Consider the following 23,496-nt stretch of genomic DNA (forward strand, 5'->3'; position numbering starts at 1 on the left):
CGTAGTTCTTGTGTTACGTGAAGGAGTGAATAATATTTCCTTATTCACTTTCTCTACACCAGTTAAGATTTTATAGACCTTTATCATATCCGCCCTTTGTCATCTCTTTTCCAAGTTGAAAAGTCCCAGTCTTTTTAATCTCTCCTCATACAGAAGCTGTTCCATACCTCTAATAATTTTTGTTGCCCTTTCTGAACCTTTTCCAATTCCAATATATCTTTTTTGAGATGGGGTGACCAGAACTGCACTCAGTATTCAAGGTGTGGGGGTACCATGGATTTATATAGAGGCAATATGATATTTTCTGTCTTATTATCAATCCCTTTCCTAATCGTTCCTAACATTCTGTTAGCTTTTTTGATGGCCACTGCACATTGAGTGGGATATAAGTGATCGATCCCCTGTCATCCGCTACCTGTCGGCTATGATTTCAGGCAACTACCCACAAAGACCCCAAGATCTCTTTCTTAAGTGGTAACAGATAATATAGATTCCATAGTTTTATATGTATAGTTGGGATTATGTTTTCCAATGTGCATTACTTTGCATTTATCACCATTGAGTTTCATCTGCCATTTCGTTGCCTAGTCACCCAGTTTTGGGAAATCCTTTTGTAATTCTTTGCAGTCTGCTTTGGACTTAATTATCTTGAGTAATTTTGTATCGTCTGCAAATTTTGCCACCTCAAAGTTTACCCCTTTTTCCAGCTGATGTATGAATGTGTTGAACAGCACTGGTCCGAGTACAGACCCCTGGCGGACACCACAATTTTCCACTCTTCGCTTTTCAAATCACCTTGCGTATCTACAAAATCACTGTGTACTGTACAAACAGAATACCATAAAGTGCTCAGAGCTTTGCATTCGGACAACACGTGAGGGCTGGTTGATGGGATCCAGGCCTCAGACTGGCACCGTTCATTCACACCACATTCATGCTAAAGGTGCAATTCTGCAAACGCTATCCGGGTTAGCGCTCGCTACCATGACTTCAGTGGACGTCAATATTAGTAGTACACCTAGTATTATTATTACTATTTGTATTCCTTTAGCACCAAGGGGCTCCCATCATGGACCTCAGCCCCCTGGTGCTAGATGCTGTGTAAGCAGAACAAAAATATTCAGTCCCTGCCCCAAAGAGCTCACAATCTAAGTATAACATCAGAGACAACAGGGGAATGCAGAGACACAGATGGGGGAGCATAAGTAATAATGAAAGCTGCGAGTCTGTCATGGAGGTCACGGATTCTGTGACTTTCCGGGACCTCCATGAGTTCCGCAGCTGCTGGTGCGACTGACCCCAGGGCCGCCCGAGCAGCTGGCCTGGGGTAAGCAGCGGGGGCTGCCCCGAGGCCAGCTGCTTGGGCAGTTGCTGGGATGGACCCCGGGACCAGCCACTCGGGGAGCTGCTGGGGTGGTCCCAGGGCCAGCCACATTGGCCACTGCAGGAGCAGCCCCAGCAGCTGGCCCTGGAGTCGCTGGAGCTGCAGCGGTCCCGGAGCAGCAGCGGTCCCAGGGGCCACCCTGGAGGCCGTCAGAGCAGCGGTCCCCAGGGCCTCAGAGCAGCCGGGGGAAGTCAGCCCCCACCACCAGTGCAGGGACTAGCTGTCAGTGCCAGGGGCATCCCAGAGCAGCGGTGTCTCAGAGCCACCCAGAGCACCCTAGGGTCTCAGGAGCTGCTAAGTTTTAGTCAGGGGTATTTATAGTAAAAGACATGGACAGGTCACGGGCCATGAATTTTTGTTTATTGCCCGTGACCTGTCCATGACTTTTAATAAAAATACCCCTGACTAAAACTTGGCCGTAGTAATAAGTAAGTGTTTGCATGGCTGCAACTTTGACAAATAAACAAAGATCAGGAAAAACAGGAAGGAAGTAATTTTACAATGAAGTGATTTTTAAAAGGAAAAGATTTTACAATGAGGAAAGCAAATACAGCTGTTTGTCTTAGAAACCTCCCTAATTCAGAATATAAATATTGCTCTCAATATGTTTGTTGTAGTAGAAAATGTGTGTTAGGATTGCCAGCAACTATAGCACAATAGAAACAACCGTTGTGGCACTATTAGGATGTGTTTACTTTGTAACACAATTATCACCAGAGACCTGCCAATCTAATTAACTAATCTGTTACATATGCCAGCTAGAATATGTCTTTCATCCCAGCCTTAATGCTCTGGGTCATTAATCTCGATCTTGAGAACTAAAACCTAAGATAAACGGACAGGTGATAATAATAAACGCCTTTCAGAAATCAGTGCTGGTACAATATCACAATATGGGAACAAACTACTGTCTTGAATAAACACACAGACGGGTAAATTCTTAGTGAACTCAACCAACACTGGGCATGTGGCTCAAGGTTAGTATATTCTAATTCTGTTCTATATAGGTTTGTATTCCGTGCGCGACACTGCAGTATGTGAGTGCCTTCCAGTAGCGCATTAGGTGACTAACATCTGTCACGTGTTGTTTGTTCTCTCATCGTCTCCCTAGAGGAAGAAGCGTGCACAGTGGAGAGTTTTGTTTTGGAAGGGAGGGATTTTTTTGGGAGGGGTGGAGGAGGGGAGTTAATATAAATGTTGCTATGTATTTGTTAGAGCGGGGAGATCAAAGAAACACGCTTTGCACTTGGAGGAGATGGTGGTGAGGTTTGTGATGGTCCTTAGTTCCTGGGGGAGTTCAGTCCACAGTCTCAGAACCAGCCCCTGAAAAAGTTCTGTCTCCCGCACAGACAAGCTTTAACCTGGTTGTAGAGAGTTTCATTGTGACAGAGGAACGAAGTTGCCAGGTAGCCATAAAAAAATCCTGAAGGGTGCCGAAAGCCTACTGAGAAATGCTGGGTGCCCTCAACTCCCACTGATGTCAAAGAGAATTGGAAGCATTCCCTCAGGAATTGACCCAGGGGAATATTGGAACAAAGAATCCAAGATCCTTTGACTGAATAAAAACCACACATTTGTGTCACTGCTACCGTAGCCTTTGTGACGGGGCAAGGCCAGATGGCTACAGAAAAGTAGTGGGAGATAGATATATGAGCTCCAGGCTAAACAAATCCCTGGAACCAGGATCAGTGAAATGGCAGCCGCTCCAGGTCAATTAAGACACCTGGGGCCAATTAAGAACTTTCCAGAAGGCAGGGAGAATGCTAGGTTGATTGGGACACCTGAAGCCAATCAGAGGCTGGCTGAAACTAGTTAAAAGCCTTCCAGTTAGTCAGGTGGGTGTGCATGTCAGGAGTTGTGGGAGGAAGTTACACTGTTGGAGAGACTGAGTAGTACACACCATATCAGGCACAAGGAAGGAGGCCCTGAGGTAAGGGTGAAGTAGAGCTTCAGGAAGTGCAGGCTGCTGTGGGGGAAGTAGCCCAGGGAATTGTACATGTCATGTTTCTAAAAGGTCAGCTACCATACTATTAGGGTGCCTGGGCTGGAGCCCGGAGTAGAGGGTGGGCCTGGGCTCCCCCCCTGCCCCACTTTGTCCCCTGATTAATCACTGAGGCTGGGAGATAACAGAGACTGTGCAAGGAAGGATAACTTCTCCTCACCTCCCTCACTGGCTTATGATGAAAATGGCTCAGTAGACTGTGACCCTTGTCTCTAGAGAGAGAAGGGTTATGTGGAGGGTCACAGTGAACCTCTGAGGCTAGCAAAATCCGCCAGGAAATGCGGGACCCACGGAGGCAAGGACAGAGCTTTGTCACACCTTGTATTTGCTTTCTGCAAGTGTTTGTGTGAATTGTCATGAATGCTCCTCAAATCTGAGCCATAGGAGTACGAGTGTTCGTATCATATGGCTGTCCTGAAAGCTCTTTATGGGTATGAGAGTCATTTAATCAGGGAGCAGAAGCTGTACCATGTGAGCAAGGTGACCAATCACACAGCACGAATAGTGAGTTAAGACAAGCAAATGATTAAAGTAATAGATGTGATGAACAATTCAGGATCATCCATAGGCCAAAACAGGGTCACATAAACCACTGGTCAAATAACTTTGAATAACGAACACATTTGTAACAATTGAAGTGTGTGGACAGCTCACTAATTTATTAGATAACTGACTCAGCTGCAACCAATTTGCTCAGATCCACTCAAGAGACTATTGGTTCCCAGCAGCACTGGGTCATAACATTCCCCAGCTGCAGCTTGCTTCTCTGGGGCTATGAAAAGGAAAAGGCTGAAAAGTCTCCTGTACTTTGCAATGAACATGACTTAAACATGGCCTTATTCATTCAATACATGCTTAAGTACATGCTTGGCAGACAATTACTAAATGTTTTCATCTTAAAGCCTAAATTCAAGTAGAGGCAAGGGACTGTGTAGTGCTAGGGGATTATAACTAAGGACCCGATCCTGAGACACTGAAGTGAATTTAAAGACTCCCATTGATATGAATGGGCTTTGGATCAGGTCCTAACATTCCACCACTGGAGCCTGAATTGAAATGCTTCAGATGGCCTAAAACAAATCTCTTCTAGATGTTGGTGTCATAAGCCCACATGAAAGGATGGCATGTTTGCCAGTCCTTGCTCAGGAGGTGTCCAGGGATAGAAGGGTTCTTTTGTTGCAGGCCAGGACTAAAGTGTGTTGGCAGGAACATGATGTGATAAAGAATTGCATAGTGCCTGCCTGCACTATGCTGGTTTGTAACCAGTGCTGTCAGAAAATGTAGCAGAAAGAACAAACTATAAATAAAACTCATTTCTTTGTTTAATGGGATGAAGAGATTCAGATGCATATTTTTAAATCTCGTTCATCAGTGTAAATATCATTGTGGTCGGGGAGCAGAAATACTATTCATATGTTAAAAAAAAATATGGTGAAATTAAATTGCACTGTCAATTGACATTACTGCCTGATAACAGGAAATCTTTGTTCGGTAGATTTTAGTGCAAATGGACATATAAAGCACACAAGCTTAAGAAATGACTACTTCATTTGGGCCCAACCTTTAAATGTGTGCACGTTCATTTCTCTGTGCAGCTTCTGGCTCTTGAAAATAACACAGAAACCTTTCCATTGGTTGATTGTATTATTTCAATTACAAGAATTAATATCACAATCACTGAACAAGAAAGGGCAAGCTACATTTCATATTAAACCTTCCATTTATCCATAATATTGTAGTCCCAAATCTCCAGTGACATTGGTACAATGAGATACCAAAGAGACCAGTACACATTTTAACTTAGAAGGCCCCTCAACGCTATTTATCCAGTCTAATGAACTGCATCTCCCACACAGCATAATCCATTTTCTCATCCACTTGTCACAGGCAAATTGCACACACACACACACACACACACGCACATGCTGACATAGCAATGCCCATCCCCCAAGTCTGCTGAACCACCCAGACAGATACTACTGAATTAGTGATTTCTATTCTTACACGCACTATAACCAAATGCAGAGCTGATTATTGAAACAGCACTTACCGTTTATAGGGGAAAATCATTCCTTAGCTTGTAAATTCCAAGCTGCAAGGATTCTGTCTGTTTAACCACAGCACTCATGGAAGAGGAAACCCCTCCTCTATGGATGCCCTATTTATTCATTGCTTTAGCATCTCCCCTGGGGGGGGGAAAAAGCCTTTTTCCATCCTCCTCCTCCTCCTCTGCAAAGCCCCTAGCTGGGGAGTCTCGGCACGCGTGCGCGCACGCACACACACACACACACACTGAACAACACTGGTTTCCTTCTGTTAATCTGCATTTTCACCTGGCAAATTGCTGAGAACCCAACCACAAACACAAAATAGCTTTATTTTGACACAACAGAATCAGCTCATGAAGAAAAATACCTTGAGTGATTGCTTGGGGGTGGTAATGAAAAGGTGATGCTCCAGAGGCTTCAAAACCAAAAGGTAAAGTCTGCTGAGTACAGTCAGATACCTTCAGCCTCAGACTCTGATGATTTATAGAGGGATTTTCCTGTTGAAGCAATCCCCAAAATTAACACACACACAAACGTGCGCACACACACACACACACACACAAAATGCTTACTTGGATTATACTCTCTGTTGCCTTGTTTGCTATCATATCACAGCTTTTTATGTACAAATTGAAGCTCACTCCTATTCAATTTACCCTGTCCTGTGCTCAGCCCTCCAGTGAAGGAGTAGGACCAGTGAAGTGCAAGAAGTTACACTAACAATCAAACTGCTCCCTAATCTTTACTTATGACATCATTCATTTGTCAAAAAATAAATCATCACAAATTCCGTGTTCTGACATCACTGCCAGAGAAGGGTGAGAAGGGCTGGGAGGGAGAGAAAGAAAGAAACTTGGTTTAAACACAGATGTATCTGAAAATCAGCAACATGGCACAAAAACTTTGAAAAATCAAACCAAAAATCCAAGAAATTATTTGGAAGTCTAATGCATTTGACCATTTTCTCTGGCATTATGGGAAATCTGTGCCCACCCGATTTCTGCCAGGGTTTATATTTTTATTTCTTTTTTTGTGTGCAGGGCGTGAGTTCAAAATACATGAGTACACAGTAGATTATTCAAAACAGAGACACCAGCAATAGCGAGCTGCCTCCCTTTGCAGGCCTGGCTCACGCTGGTGCTGACCCACGACGACCCTCCAACCAGGCCAATGGGGCCCACCTACAGGAGGCAAATTCTGCGCCTGGCCCAGTGTTAGTTTGGGTCTCACACAGGGACCTGGGGGATTTAACCAGGGCCATGGGGTGGCTAATACGCAGGTGCCCCTAGCTGGGAGGCCTTGAAAGCCACAGCTGGAAACCACCCAGGCTCTGCGGGCTCTGGGTGAGGCCGCCCCACTCCCATGCGTGGGTTTTCCTGTTGACTCAGACCCGGCCCCACTTAGTCACATGGTGCTGCCAGGCCCCATCCCTGTGTGGCAGCTGGCAGAGGCGAGCCAGTCAAGTGACCTCAAAGGCCGGCTGAGCTGTGAGCAGCACCCCGAAGGGAGAGGCAGGCGCAACAGCTAGGTGCTGCAGAGAGGGGCTGCTGCTTTCCGAGTGGGGAGACTGAGGGTAAGGGGGGGGGGAGGCTTGCCTGGGGGAGGTGCTGTGACTCAAGCTGTTCAGGGGGTGACCGAACTTTAAAATTGTACCCCCCCCTGCCGCCCCCACTATCACAGCAGGCAGATAGAGCCATTGGGATATTTGTCTCACTGAGATCCACTCTTGTGAGTAAACAAAGGCACACTCAACTATCATTCTGCACCCGCTGAGGAGGCAGCTGAATCTTTCCTTGCCGCTGTCGAAGTGGCTGGCGTATGGCTTCAAGAGCCAGGGAAGCAAAGGGTAGGCCGTGTCCCCCAGGAATACTATTGCCGATGGTAATCCGCCAGTCCAGGGAAAAATGTCCTTGTTTGTAGCTTTCTGAAAAATCCTGTGTTGTTAAAGATGCGAGCATCATGCATCTTCCCCGACCAGCCCACACTGGCATTGGTAAAGTGTCTGTGGTGAGCCACCAATGCTTTCATAACCAGAGAAAAATAGCCCTTTCTGTTGATGTACTCTGTGGCAAAGTGGTCTGGTGCCAAAATAGGGATATGTGTTCCATCTATTGCTGCATCGCAGTTCGGGAACCGCAGTGCTGCAAATCCACCCACTACCTCACAGCCCTGTGTAGCAGGAGGCAATAAATGGCCCCTGCAGTGGGGATTTTGCAACTCCTAACTGATTTTCCACTGACCAGTAGCAATCTGGCTTTGCAAGTTTCCACAGTGTGATCATCATTCTCTTCTCCACAGTCAGTGCAGCTCTCAATTTTGGTGTCCCTGAGCTGGAGGACTGGGGCGAGCTCGGCGCACGGATCCAGAAATGCAGCCTCACATATCAAAAGGCTCTGCAGCCACTGCTTGTCATCCCAAGCCTGCATTACAATGCAATCCCACCAGTCAGTGCTCGTTTCTTGGGCCCAGAAGTCGTGCTCCACCATCTGCAGCTGCTCTGTGAATACCAACTGCAACCTTGAATTGGTTCTCACTATGTCCCACAGCAATCTGTCCTCCAAAAGAATCATCAGCTGATTCAGTTACTCTTGCAGCTGCAAATACTGGGAGGATCGTGAATCCTGTGCTTGCCACACTTATGACCGAAGTGCAGAGTTGTGCACGCTCCCTGTTTCAGTCAGAGATGATGGACAGCTAGGAGTGCTGCGCGGGTTCATGAGATTTTGAAAAAAGGTGCAAAAATTATGGGATAGAGATGACATTATGGGATGGAGACAGTTGCATGTTGGGAAGTTGACCCCCTGCTCCCACCTCTGCCCAACTCATTTTGGCCCCACCATGCACTGCCAAAACTTCCCAAAAGATGGTACGCTGGATGGGTGGCGGGTTGCACACTGGCATATCTACCTATGGTGCACTGCAAACACTCTTGGTGAGCACATGCAGTGCTGACAGAAGGAGACAAGTATGTGCATGCACATGCGATATACTAAGTGCGGCGGCTGAAGGATGATGTAACTTGTTTCAGAGGAGTAGCTGTGTTAGTCTGTATCAGCAAAAAGAATGAGGAGTCCTTGTGGCACCTTAGAGACTAACAAATTTATTGGGGCATAAGCTTTCGTGGGCTAACTTGTAACTTGTGTTGACCAAAGTTTGTAGTGTAGATACGGCCAAAGCCTAAAGGCTTGTTTGTATGGCTAGTTAGTGTGGCATAAGTCAGAGTGTGAATCTACAGCATACAAGCTTTCCGCAAGGTAGCTCGCCATGTGGATACTGCTACCCCACATAATGGAACTTTTTCTGCACTGTAGATTCCCACACTGGCTTTCTGTGCACCAACTTGCCATGTAGACAAGCCCGGAGCATTCCCTGTAACGCCACAGATCGACCTACTGTATGTAGACTACCTGTTGCAGACTGCAAGGCTACCTGTGTTATGCAGATGATTTATTTTGCTTTAATCTGATATCCTGAATATTCTTATGAAATCCTGTTTTACTATGACACTTGTAGTTTTAGATTGCTGTTTAAGAATTTCACCCAGACTGTCCAGAGGAGGGGAAAAATCTTAATCTCTAAGAGGTGGAAGGAAGGGTCTCTAAAGCCTACCCTGTTTAGAATTATCCATCAGAAGGGTTTGCTGTGGTCAGGGCTATGAGCCTCCAGATGCATAGGATTTGCCGAATGACCATGGATGAGACCCGTCTTAGAATCATAGAATATCAGGGTTGGAAGGCACCTCAGGTGGTCATCTAGTCCAACCCCCTGCTCAAAGCAGGACCAATCCCCAACTAAATCATCCCAGCCAGGGCTTTGTCAAGCCTCACCTTAAAAAAGAGGTGTAAGGTGAACGACACCACCATGTTGGGAGGTGTAAGGTGAATGACACCACCATGTTGGGAGCCTTAACGTTAACTTGCCTTGGCAATGTCCCCATATTTCAGTGCTTATATTAGGGGTTGTAGCCATGTATTTATTCCAACCAATCCCTGCTATAATTTGTTGTGAGCTGCCCTGCAGACAAAGAGTTACACAAATCCTCTCATCACAGCATACACCTGGTTCATGCTGTTCTCAGTACGGCAACCAACACAGGAGCACAAGGCATTACCAATAAGCCACGACAGACTGAGTTGTTTGGAAATGGTGCTTATTCTCTGCAATCTTATAAAGAAATTAGATTGAAAAGCTGCTTGCAATATACAGTATGTTTATGGGATACAAAAATACATGCTGAAAGTGCATTTATTACTGTAGACTAATCGGTTTGGTTATGGCCACTGGAGGGACCCACCACCGAGATGCCATGATTTAATGCAGGTTCATGTGTTTTCTGCGCAGTTTAAACATCAATTTATAAATAAGTACATTGTTAAACCCTGGGATTGTGAAGATATCCTCTGAGCATGAACCACCGCTGTGGTGGCTTCCTGAGTCTGTAGACAGTCATAATGAAACAATAGCTTCAAGAGCAAATACTTCCTCACTGTGCTTGCCCACAAAACACTACACGCAGTAGAATCTTGGTGGAAAGCAGGCCACAGAGAGAGGCCACAGGACTGCATTGCCCTATATGATGCACTGTCCCTGAAAACTCTCTCAATCCTTACAGGCAATCGGCGCAGAGTACTGCTCCACTGCATACAGGGTGTGAATTCTTAGTGTATGTGTTCTTGGCAACCTGCCCCCCCCTGCAGCCTACACACGCCATTTCCTCTACATTTTGGGCCTTGCACACTTGTGTGTGTACATATGTGTAGCATTTCATTTTAAGGGTACAGCTGCTAACTGATAAGTGGAGATAAGAAAAGATTGCGGATGATGTTCTGGAATCTAAGATACATGTTTCCACAATTAGTGGAATTGCAGAACACTCAGAAAGTGGCCAAAATCTCAAATTAGACTTTAAACTTTTGTTTGTCTAGTACCCTGCTTTTTCCTTTCCTGCCAGCCAACAAAGGAAAGCACAGAAGAGATTGGCTAGCTAACAGTCTCTCCAAAGCTGTACAGAAATTAATTTACATAACTTAAAAAAAGGAACAGATGTCTGAATGTTATTTTTTCCATGGGAATTATGTTTTCAGATGCTTCCTAGTTTACATCAAACCATGCTTCAGCTGTGACACACATGACAATGCCTTTGTGAACTGCACAAGCCAAGCAGATACATACAGTAAAAGTGCTAAGTCCATTCTGTGTAGCTGCTGCCATATGGCAAATCTGAGCTTGTCACCATGATCTAAGAGAATCACTCCAAATTCTAAACTGAGAAGTCACCTAATTTGCCCATCTGTCTCAGGTTGTTTATTGGTTTAAGGTGAAGTAAGTTGTTTATTGGAATTGTTCTGTATTGATTAGACTGGCTGTCATTTCAATATTTTATAGACATATATATATAATATTATGTGCAAAACACTATGTTAAAAACATTAAGGTTGCCAAGTCACGCACTCAAAAGTTAGGAAATGACAGAAATAAGGTTCCCTGTGCAATCTTAATGTAACCTTTTTGTGCATGTAGTTCATGATACAGTCTTTAATTATATGATCACATACTATTTTTTCCACAGGACCTGTGTCTCATTCAGGGCACAGGATGGATCTTTTAACGAAGCTTTGTGTGGGTAATTTCCTAAATTAAAAAAAAAATAAAAATGAAAAAACAGAAATTCCACCATTTGACATCATCAGGGTTAGAACCTTTAGATCACTGCACAGACCTCTGCCACTTGAGGTAACTGAGATATTTGGTGACAGCAGAGGAATGATGAGACTCTCCGGCTCTGGAGGGGAGTGTATTCTAGGGGGCATTCCGCAGAAGGGTGACCCATTCTGTCCCCTACAAACTGTCCCTGTCCTGTCTCTTCCCCACCCAGCTCTTTGTCCCAGTCTCATTCTCTTCACTTAGCCAGGCCCAGTACTCAATCTTCTCATCCCAGTCCCTTTGCCCAATAAATCCGAGTCTCACCAGTCCAGACTCCCCGACTTGCATTCCTCCCCCAGCTCCTTGTACTTAGTCTCCCCCCAGCTCCATATCTGATCTGCCTCCTCGCTCACTCTAATCTCCAGTTGCCCCTCCCACATAGTCCCCATTTCCACTGGCTCCCAATCCCAATCTATCTCCCTGATCTCCTCATCAAATTTCACTTCCACCCTCTGGCTCCTTGTCCCAGTCTCTGCCCAGTCAGTCCCAGTTCTCCCCCAAAAGTCCAACAGCTTGTCATGTGTCTTTCCTACCCCCTCACCTCCTTCCACAGCCATTCTTAGTCTCCCCCATCCCCAGCTCCCAGTCCCCCTCCTACCCCAATTCCCAGTTTCCCTGCCCTCCCTCCCACACTCAGCCTTCAGTCCCAGTCTCCCCCATCCAGGCTCCTATTTCCAATCTACTCTACCTGTAGGTCTGGCTCTTGTCCCCACTGTATTTGAACCAGGCAGCTTTCTCCTCCATGCTGGCTGGTCCCAGCAGTGGGGTCTTTGAGAGAAAAGGAGAGACAATCTTCCTGGCTCTCAGTTCAGGTAGATGGTCCTGCCCTGGCCCAGAGCTGCATTTTCAGGGAAAGTCCTGCTTAGACCAGGTTGGAGCATGCCCAGTGTGTCCAGAATTTTTTGGGAATTTAGCTGCTAAAATCTAAGGTCTCTACTGGGCCTGTGTAAGATGTATAACTCGACCAAACTTGGACAGATTTTCACTGGAATTGTAAAAGGCACTTCCCTGACACAAAGACCACCCTCTGGCCAAATTTCAAATCCTTACTCAAAGCATGGGAAGACTACGGCTTTTCAAATAAAAGGTAGCAAGACCTTTTTAACATGGGTAAAAACTTATTTTCCCTAGCTTTGGTCTTGGAAACAGATGACCTGTTTTGACTGAACTTAAAAAAAAAAAAAAAAATCAACCTGAGGCAGACATCTAATCGGGAAAATTTCAGTCAAAATGTTTAAAGTTTTGCAGTTATAAGCAACTATAAGGTTTTATAATGCGAAATGTCAGGCAACCTTAATTATATGCGGTGCTACTAAGCCCCACCTATGAAAAACACATGCAAACACACACATATATTTCCATATAGACTTACAGATATTATATAACCCAGAACTTCTGCAGGTGAAAATCTGTTGGTTCTACTGAAATTAAGGGACCTATGCCAATTCGCACCAGCAAAAGACCTAGCTCCATATAGCTGCTATGTATGATTGTTATAAGATATATATGTGGCTTATAATTTTCATTTTTAACTTGTAAAACTTATACATATCTCCCCTTAAGACATTTCTCATGGTTTTTTTTTTTTAAATAATCACTCAATTTAAATTTTTGTTTTTCCTCTCTGTTGTTGGATTCTGTCCCTGAATTTGTCTCTGAGAAGTTAATTCACCTGGGTGGCAGCAGTTGCTTACCATAGTTTGACAGTGTATAATTTTTCCTGTGTTAATTCATAGATTTTTAAGGCTAGAAGGATCCATTATGATTATCTAGTCTGACTTCCTGCATAATACAGCCCACAGAATTCCACCCAATGGTCAAGCTAGAGCCGATCTTTCAGAAAGACATCCAATCTCCCTCAATTGAAAATTATAGCTGGGAGGAAAAATTTGTACTGCAGTGTCAAAGCATGTTTGGGAATAAATGTAAAAGCTTTGCTTTCTCTAATTAAAATTGAAAAATACAGCATGAATATGGGTTATATTTTCACAAAAGAAGTGCTAAATTTCAGAAAAAGTACACACTAATCCCATATCTTGTTTCTACTCCAGCCTCTATCTGTCACTGGATTCTAGCTATAAGTGGCCAGCAGAGAATTCCCCTGGCATAGGATAACTCTCCATGGGCATAAAGCTGGCCCCTGCATCAGCCAGTCCTCTCAACCCCATGTACAGGGTGTGTTAGGTGAGGGAGGGGGCATGCAGAGCTCTGTGCCAATCCTGCACTAGCATAAAGTCCCACAGGACTGCATAGTTTATAGGCTGCTCCATCTTACATCACAGCTCAGACAGGCTCTCAAGCAACCCCAGGATACAGGGAGCTCAAGCCATTTTTGCTGACCTCTCTGCCCTGTTCCTGCACTCAATGTAAGGATTGAGGAACACAGAACTTAGAATACTAACAATGATCGTCCAGAGCACACTTATGATGGGAACACAGGAATTATCGCACAGGATCAAACCAGTGGTCTATCTGGTTCAACATCCATTCCCCAACACAGTGGCCATTGTCCTAATGCTTCAGAGGTAGTGCAAAAAACCCTGCCACAATGGACAGTTATACAATAATATGTCCAAAGGGGAAGTTATTCCTAGCCGCAGCCAGGCAGAGGTTGGTTTATGGCAAAGATTACTTGAGTATGTTGTGGGCTACAGTTGTTGAGAAGAAAATAACCTTTCATTTGCTTTTAATTTATAGTACTTTCTCAAATATTATCAGTGAAACACACCGTGTGCAATTCAGTTTTTAAACTAAAAAAAATTTATGAAGTGGCACCAAGCTGCTTGCAAAGATCAGAGATTTTTTTTAAAATATGGTAGCTTGCATTTTAAAACATTATTTCACAACAGTTAACATTCAAAACTGAAAGCCAGTGTGCAGCATACAACAACACTGAGTGGTCTCAGAAGTTAAAAATCCAGCACCTTACGACAAACCTATAACAGGCAGAGAAAAAGTGAAGTTATAACACTTCAGTACTATAAATACAATGGAGATCCATCAACAGAAGTGAACTGCAAGTAGGAAACCTCTTGCATGAAGACCTGGAACGCCTTCCTCTTATATAGCACTTTTCATCGGCAGATCTCAAAGCGCTTTACAGGGGAGGTCAGTATCTATCCCCATTTGACAGATGGGGAAACGGAGACACAGACTTGATCAAGATCACCCTGAAGGCCAGTGGCGGAGCCAGGAACAGAACCCATGTCTATGGAGTCCCAATCCAGTGCCCTATCCATTAAAAGCAGAACTGAGTGGCAGACTCTAAAGAAGGGCTCTTCTGTTGAGTCACCTTAGGCTCAAGTGCTAAAATCCTTCATTACGATTCAGGGTAATTACAGCTGAGTCATGGTGATGGTTGGGCCCACTTAGCTCCAACCAGAACATTAAGGGGGTGGGAGTCTTCTTTAAGGCCCACAGAAAACAAGGACAGCGAGAAACTCTAGAAAGAGTTTACCTCTGGCATCAACCCAAGATTTCTGCCTATGTTATATTCATTTTATTGTTTCTGAGTTATCAATAAACCCAAATCCCAGGAAGGGGGTGAGTCTGGACACCACCTTGGGGTCGGTGTACTGTGCTGGGGGTGGGATAAAGACTCAATCTGTTCACAGATTATAATGAAATTGGATTATCTCAATCAGAGGGCAGGGTCACAGTTTTCTTAGTTCTTTCAGTAAAATAAAACATTTAATCCAATCAGAAGCTATCATAGATGGGGCTATCCAGTTTTTGTTATTTTGCCATGGCAAAGCATTTCCTAATTTATCAGTCTGTGGTGTATGCTACATTTTAAAAATAATGTGCAGGTTTTACAGATGTGGTCACGTAAGAGCAGCCGACAATATTGGGATTAAATTCCTATTTGTTAGGCATTCCAAAAAATTTAAGAGCAGACTGGACCATTTTGATCATCTAGTCTGACCACCTGCATAACACAAGCCATAGGATTTGACCCAGTGATGCCCACATATTCCAATAACTTGTACATGGACTAGACCTATCTTTTAGAAAGGCATACAGTCTTAATTTAAAGATTCCCAAGTGATGGAGAATCTACCACATTGCTGCACAGCCAATACGGTATTTTTAAAATGAAGTTCAGTACAATAGCAAAGTAAAATCACTTTGATTCTACCTTAAACCCTCAGATTTAGAAAGAAACTCCCCTCCCCCCGCAGTGCTGTGTACATGGAGCAGTATGGTTTCAAAATAGACCAGAAAACCCTAACAATCAAACTGAATAAGAAAATATAGATTTAATCTTATTTTTAAGACAATTTTGAAATCCCAATTAATATACTTTAAAATCAGGTCAGTATGTTTCTGAGTTTAGTTGGGAACTAAATGTAGACATTATACAAATTGTCAAAATAAGCATTTTATTTCAAAGTTCAAGGCCACTTCCTAGTTTCAATCACTTTCCACCAAATGCAAGTATTGAAATTTAAGTTCTTACCGTCCTCCAAAGACATCAAAGAGATGCTGCCACCGATTATTAATTTTATTGAGTTTGTCATCTATTTCTGCGACTCTGCTCTTGTTGCTAGTCTTGATCAGCTGATCACCCATTTGCTTCAAATGAAGTTTATTTTCACCAAACAGGTTTATTTCTTCCATACAGTCCTGAAAAAACGCATCCAAAAATTACTCACAGCAAATAATGAAAATCAATTTCTTGTTGAAATAATGTTTCTGGGTTTCTTTGTTGTGTGGGTGGGAATGGGCTTGAAGTGGGATGACCAAGAGTGCTACAGAAACACAGGGGAGTAGATCCTCAGCTTGTGTAAATTGGCAGAGCTCCACTGCGGAAAATGGAACTACATCAGTTTACACTAGCCAAGGATCCAACCTATTATCTTTTTATCAGACAACCAGAAAATAAATGAAATAGAGAAGGGTAGGGAAAACAAGCCACAAAGGACTACATTAGATCTGGTGTTTTAATACATTAAAGTACTACATTGAAAACTTATTCTTAATGGAATAAAGTACCCGTAATTAAGACACTATAAAAAATAAGTGGCTTAAAGACCTGAAAGCTTTCAGGTACATAACCTTAAGAATAGCAATTTAAATTTCTAATATTTTCTTGGTTTTTTTTTTCTTTTAACTTAAATTTTCAACAAGTTACCTTGAAAGAACCTGAATTCAAGTTCAAGGGCTCTTTCTTTGCTGGTATTCTTACACTTGGGAGATCTAGGATTAGATACTGAGCCCCTTAAGCCATTAGGAAAGGATACTGGCAGCGGACTACTGTCCTGTGTCTATAAGATAGTGCTTTTTATATATTATTACTAAATCAAGTCCAGTACCACAGAAGGAAATCAGATGTGTTTCCCGACTTGATCTGTGGGTTTTGAGGTATTGTTTGGTTGTGGTGACCTCCTATGTACTTAGTACCAAAACTACTGCACACCTCTGTATTCTGGGATCATCTCTCATTTACCTTCCAACTGCCCCTTTCACAACAGCTGGCACTGGTGAGAAGTGGGGGAGCAATGAAGCACTACCAGGGCTCCATAGATCACCTACAAAGGATACTCTAAGAGAGGAGTCTCTAGCTTCACACCCTAAAAATATCAAGCACAGGACCGGTATGTTGCGTCCTCCCCCAGTGTAAGAAGCAGGAGTTCCAAGTGCAAATGCAGTATGCTGCTGCAGCGTAATCAGGGGGATGTTCTGTTTTGGTTTTGACTTGGAGATTGATCAGCAGTAGGGATAAAGACAAAGGACTTGGTATCAATGGAAGTTAGGCACTAAATACCTTTGTCAATTGGGGCCTAAATGTTTAAACTTCTTGGCTTTAGCCTGTAAATGCTGTTCGACATTCCTATTTTAGTGCGGGTTTGTCTACAACAAATTCTTAGAGTGCATGAAAAGCTGCTTTCCTGTTTACCTTTTGTAATTTGTCTATCACATCTTCAATGCTAACGTCCGCAGTCTGTAACACTTTGCTTTCCATCTCTACCAGCCATGTACATAGCTCCTTATTCTTTTCATCGAACACAGTCCACGCATTGAGTCTGTCCTCTATCTCCTGCTTACGCAGAGACACCTATGGATAAGAATACACGACAGCTGTCAACATCTATCTCAGCAGGAAGCCAACAATTACAAATATAATCAAAAGCATGCATGACTAAGATATATATTCATGTTTCTTTTTAACAATAGATTATTGCAGCAGACTTCATTATAAATGCAAAATTCTAAATTAATTAGCTGCTCCAATTTACAGGAGCATTTATTAGAGTTCTCCAGTTTTCCTTTTAAAGATGGTAACCAGAATGTTATAACATGAAGTTGGAACACCAGGAGTAAACACTGTCTAGCAAACACCAGATTCTCTCCATTAGAAAAGCTACTAAACTAGATGATGGCTTTATAAATGATGACATTTGTAACAATTCATAAGCCATACAGTGGAAATGTGGCAATGCCAAACAAACAAGGAAAACAAAATATTCATTTCTACATACAAAAACATATACAAAATAGCTATATCTCACAGACCCAGATGAACATATACACAACACGTGTTGCGATACATCTCTGTAATAAGTTCCCGTATTTCTGCAATTACGATAAATTATGCAAATACAGATCCCATTTATTGTCCACCTTTGATCATCTCATTGGCATTCTTCTAGGGTGACCAGATAGCAAGTGTGAAAAATCGGGATGGGGGTGGGGAATAACAGGAGCCCATATAAAAAAAAAGCCCCATATATTGGGACTGTCCCTATAAAATCGGGACATCTGGTCACCCTACATTCTTTCCATTTACCTCTTCTACTACTAGTGCCTGGATTCTATGCCCGATATAACTTTATACACTGGTTGAAATTTCAGAGTAGCAATGAGGAAAAAGAAACATAAAAAGATCGTTCATATCACATGTGATACATTAGATAACCTCACACTATTCTGCTTTTGCCTTTTCAGTTCTGAGAACTTTGATTCCATATGTCCCTCATGCACAACAAATTACAGGGTAGGGAAATGTATTCCTAAATCTGCACTGCCTCTTAATTCACATTACATGGACTACACAGAAAGGGGGGGCTAGAAGCGTTATGGAAGGGGCATAGGGGAATGGCCTCCAAAACGCATAAGAACATAAGAATGGCCCTACTGGGTCAGACCAAAGGTCCATCTAGCCCAGTATCCTGTCTTCCGACAGTGGCCAGTGCCAGGTGCCCCAGAGGGAATGAACTGAACAGGTAATCATCAAGTGATCCCTCCCCTGTCGCTCATTCCCAGCTTCAGGCAAATAGAGGCTAGGGACACCATTCCTGCCTATCCTGGCTAATAGACACTAATGGACCTATCCTCCATGAATTTATCTAGTTCTTTTTTTAACCTGATTATGGTCTTGACCTTCACAACAACTCCTTCCTCTGACAAGGAGTTCCACAGCTTAACTGTGCGTTTTGTGAAGAAATACTTCCTTTTATCTGTTTTACACCTGCTGCCTATTAATTTCATTTGGTGACCCCTAGTTCTTGTGTTATGAGAAGTAGTAAACAACACTTCCTTGTCTACTTTCTCTATACCAGTCATGATTTTATAGACCTCAATCATATCTCCATTAGCCGTCTCTTTTCCAAGCTAAAAAGTCCCAGTCTTCTTAATCTCTCCTCATAGGGAAGCCGTTCCATACCCCTAATAATTTTTGTTGCCCTTTTCTGAACCTTTTCCAATTCCAATATATCTTTTTTGAGATGGGAGGACCACATCTGCACACAGTATTCAAGATGTGGGTGTACCATGGATTTATATAGAGGCAACATGATATTTTCTGTCCTATTACCTATCCCTTTCTTAATTATTCCCAGCATTCTGTTTGCTTTTTTGACTGCCACTGCACATTGAGTGGATGTTTTCAGAGAACTATACACAATGACTCCAAGATCTCTTTCTTGAGTGGTAACAGCTAATTTAGACTCACATTAACAGTATGCCAACATTTTTACGGCTGACTTAGAACAACGCTTCCTCAGCTCTCGTCCCCTAACGCCCCTACTCTACTTGCGCTACATTGATGACATCTTCATCATCTGGACCCATGTAAAAGAAGCCCTTGAGGAATTCCACCATGATTTCAACAATTTCCATCCCACCATCAACCTCAGACTGGACCAGTCCACACAAGAGATCCACTTCCTGGACACTACAGTGCTAATAAACGATGGTCACATAAACACCACCATATACTGGAAACCTACTGACCGCTATACTTACCTACATGCTTCCAGCTTTCATCCAGACCACACCACGCGATCCATTGTCTACAGCCAAGCTCTGTGATACAACCACATTTGCTCCAACCCCTCAGACAGAGACAAACACCTACAAGATCTTTATCAAGAGTTCTTACAACTACTACACCCACCTGCTGAAGTGAAGAAACAGATTGACAGAGCCAGAAGAGTACCCAGAAGTCACCTACTACAGGATAGGCCCAATAAAGAAAGTAACAGAATGCCAGTAGCTGTCACATTCAGCCCCCAACTAAAACCTCTCCAACGCATCACCAAGGATCTACAACCTATCCTGAAGGACGACCCATCACTCTCACAGATCTTGGGAGACAGGCCAGTCCTTGCTTACAGACAGCCCCCCAACCTGAAGCAAATACTCACCAGCAACCACACACCACACAACAAAAACACTAACCCAGGAACCTATCCTTGCAACAATGCCCATTGCCAACTCTGTCCACATATCTATTCAGGGGATACCTCAGAGGACCTAATCACAACAGCCACACTATCAGAGGCTCGTTCACCTGCACATCTACCAATGTGATGTATGCCATCATGTGCCAGCAATGTCCCTCTGCCATGTACATTGGTCAAACTGGACAGTCTCTACGTAAAAGAATAAATGGACACAAATCAGACGTCAAGAATTATAACATTCAAAAACCAGTCGGAGAACACTTCAATCTCCCTGGTCACTCGATTACAGACCTAAAAGTTGCAATATTACAACAAAAAAAACTTCAAAAACAGACGCCAACGAGAGACTGCTGAATTGGAATTAATTTGCAAACTGGAAACCATTAAATTAGGCTTGAATAAAGACTGGGAGCGGATGGGTCATTACACAAAGTAAAACTATTTCCCCATGCTTATTTCTGCCCCCTCAACTGTTACTCTCACCTTCTGGTCAACTGTTGGAAATGGGTCATCCTGATTATCACTGCAAAAGATTTTTTTCTCCTGCTGATAATAGCTCACCTTAATTGATCACTCTCATTATACTGTGTATGGCAACACCCATTTTTTCATGTTCTCTGTGTGTGTGTGTGTATATATATATCTTCCTATTGTATTTTCCACTGCATGCATCCGATGAAGTGGGTTTTAGCCCACAAAAGCTTATGCTCAAATAAATTTGTTAGTCTCTAAGGTGCCACAAGTACTCCTGTTCTTTTCACATTAAGAAGAAATCTACCAAAGAATCCAGAGACCCTGAGGATTTCTGCCACAATCTGAGAGCTCTTCTGCGTCCATGATATGCCTGCTCACACTTCATCAACACCAGCAGAATAGGGATCAGACCACCTAGCTCTGCCACCTGCACTGTCTCCCCTCTGATGAGGTAAGTTAACTCAATCCATGGGGGCAAGGAGGGGACAGCAATGCTGACTCAAGCAGCATTAACTCCTGTAAGTGTTTCTGATTTCAATTCTGCTTGTTTAAAAGGGGCACATTTTGCATAGAATGGCTGTTCCCTGTTCTAGCCCCCCATCACTCACAGAGCTCTTCCCACTAGAACTTCAGGCAGGATCTCTCCTGGGGATTTTGCAGTGAAGGGGGGGGGGCATTATGAACTAGCCGCCTTTCCCTTCTGTGCTTCCACTCTTTTCCCCTTTCTGTGGTTTACCCCCCATCTTTGCTCTGAGGTGGAACACGCACTATAGATCTAGGTATCATACGTGTGTGTTGTAATAGACCAGGATCCTTACTGAATGAATTGATAAATCCTTGACCTACATACATCTTGCAATGGCAGCGATGCAAACACTAATCCCCTTCCATGCATCTGCTCATTAACTGCTTGTTATTTACTTCCCTACCCTTTCCAGCATGAGCAGCTGCCTGCCTCACTCTGCAATGTTCATGACAGCTGCAGGGTTTGACTTTTAAAGTCTTTCAGACCTCTCCATTTAAATGTCAATTGTTTTCAAACAATACATATCTTTCACTCTCCTGCTTCGACTCATCTCTCAAAACACATACAAAATGGAGTATTCTATTAGTATGTTTGAAATTGAATTACAATGGCCAGAAGTTTACAGTTTGGATTAATCTGTAGCTAGGCACATTGGCTTGATTTTCATTTTCAGAGCCACTGGGCACTCACTATCTGAGCTAATGGTGCTCAGCATTAGTGCATAATCATGCCTCTTATTTAGGTGTCTAAATATGAATATACAGAAGGTGCCCAATTCAGGCATCCAACTTTGAAAATATTGTGCCTACATGTTTTCAAGTCTGGCATACTCAGTGTCCAGAATCTGCAGTAGTAAGTAAAATAATGAACATATATCATTGGATTAGCCATTCAGGCCTTGTCTACACTACACTATTAATTTGACCTATGTCACGTCAATGTACAGCCACCACAGTAATTACTGTGGTTTTTCATGTCCATACTACCTTCCTTCTGCCGTTGGTGTGTGTCCTTACCAGAAGTGCTTGCACAAACTTAGGGCATGGCTACACTTGCAGTTGTAGAGCGCTGGGAGTTAAACCAGCCTTCGGAGACCGCAGCAGGGAAAACGCTGCCGAGTGTTTACACTCTCAGCAGGAAGTGCACTGGCATGGCCACATTAGCAGCTCTTGCAACGCCACAAAGAGCAGTGCATTGTGATAGCTATCCCAGCATGCAAGTGGCTGCAACGTGCTTTTCAAATGCAGGGGGTGGGGTGGAGTGTGACAGGGAGTGTGTTGTGTGTATGTGGAGGGAGAGAGAGAGTGGGTTTTTGGGGAGCTAAGAGCGTGTCAGCATGCTGTCTTGTAAGTTCAGACAGCAGCAGACCTTCCCTCCGCCTCCCCTGCCCCGCCGCCTCTCTCTCTCACTCACTCAAAGCAAGCAAGCATTCCTCAGTAATGGTTCCTTTGTCCCAGAGCAGATAAGCAGCCAGCTGTCAGAACCGGGGCTTTGAAAGGGCATATCCAAGTTCAAAACAATGACAAGAGTGGCCACTTGACTTAAGGGGATTATAGGACGTTGCCGGAGGTCAATCAGAGCGCAGTAATGCAACACCTCGTTCACACTGATGCTGCGGCACTCCAGCGGGGGCGCAGCAAACATTATTCCACTCACCGAGGTGGAGTACCAGCAGCACTGTAGCTGCAAAGTCAGAGTGCTCTACGTGCCTTGCCAGTGTGGACGGGTAGTGAGCTAGTGCACCTGGAGCTCCTTTATTGTGCTGTAACTCGCAAGTGTAGCCAAGCCCTTAAGTGAGGCAGTATGGGGCGCTGATTGCCCAGGCTGTTGGCTCTGCATAGCACCTCACAGCTGTGAGCTCCATGCAGAGCTGACAGGCGATGTAAGTAAAGCAGTGTCTACACAGACACTGTGGAGCCCTAACTACATCGACCTAAACACTACACCTCTTGTGGAGGTGGAGTTATTAAGCTCGGTATACTGGAGGACTTACACTGGTAGGAACAATGCTGTAGTGTAGACACTTACAGAATTAGGTCGACAATGTCTCAAAACACATATAAAATGGAGTATTCTATGTACGATGTCGACCTAACTCTGTAGTGTAGACCTGGCTTCAGTTTCAGGCAAAATATTTCTAACTAACTAACAAAAGTCTCTAAGGTGCCACAAGTACTCCTTTTCTTTTTGTGGATACAGACTAACACAACTGCTACTCTGATCCCCACATCAAAGTTATTATGAAGGGCCTGACTGTGCAATCCTTATTCCACCCAAACTCCCATTGCACTCAAACTCCCTTTGCCTGGGTAAGGTTTGGGCCCTATATACTAACAGAACTTTGTTTCTACAGTTTTTTTTGTAATCTACAAAAAAATAGCCATGTAATTTTATGACTATAAAGGGTTCCATTTGTTGCTAGCTTAGAACTATCTTCTTAAATCAAGAATCTTAAAATCTAGCATTTTGTTTCTTTATCCATTGTGTAAAATATATACATAAAATACCCAGCAATATATACCAATCTATAAATTCAGTGAGCCAAATTCATCCCTGGTGTAAATCCACTGATTTCTGTGAATGAATTTGGTCCAGTAAATTTAAATGCAGTGCTAACTAAATGTAATACAACAGTAGGCCACAAAAGATGGTAAATGTTGAACAGTAAACTG

At 43.5% G+C, this 23,496-nt stretch overlaps 1 protein-coding gene across 1 annotated transcript in view; it reads right to left on the reverse strand.

Annotated features, from left to right (window-relative positions):
• SYNE2 (spectrin repeat containing nuclear envelope protein 2) overlaps nucleotides 1-23,496 on the reverse strand; it is a 264,558-nt gene that overhangs the window by 25,218 nt on the left and 215,844 nt on the right. The window contains exons 100-101 of the mRNA XM_074956361.1: nucleotides 17,037-17,195; nucleotides 15,597-15,763 (exon numbers count right to left, since the gene is read on the reverse strand). Coding sequence (XP_074812462.1) covers nucleotides 15,597-15,763; nucleotides 17,037-17,195 — 326 coding nt within the window. The remainder of the gene's footprint in view (nucleotides 1-15,596; nucleotides 15,764-17,036; nucleotides 17,196-23,496) is intronic.

Source organism: Natator depressus, chromosome 6 (genome assembly GCF_965152275.1).
Source record: "Natator depressus isolate rNatDep1 chromosome 6, rNatDep2.hap1, whole genome shotgun sequence".
In the NCBI taxonomy this organism is placed as follows: Eukaryota; Metazoa; Chordata; order Testudines; family Cheloniidae; genus Natator; species Natator depressus.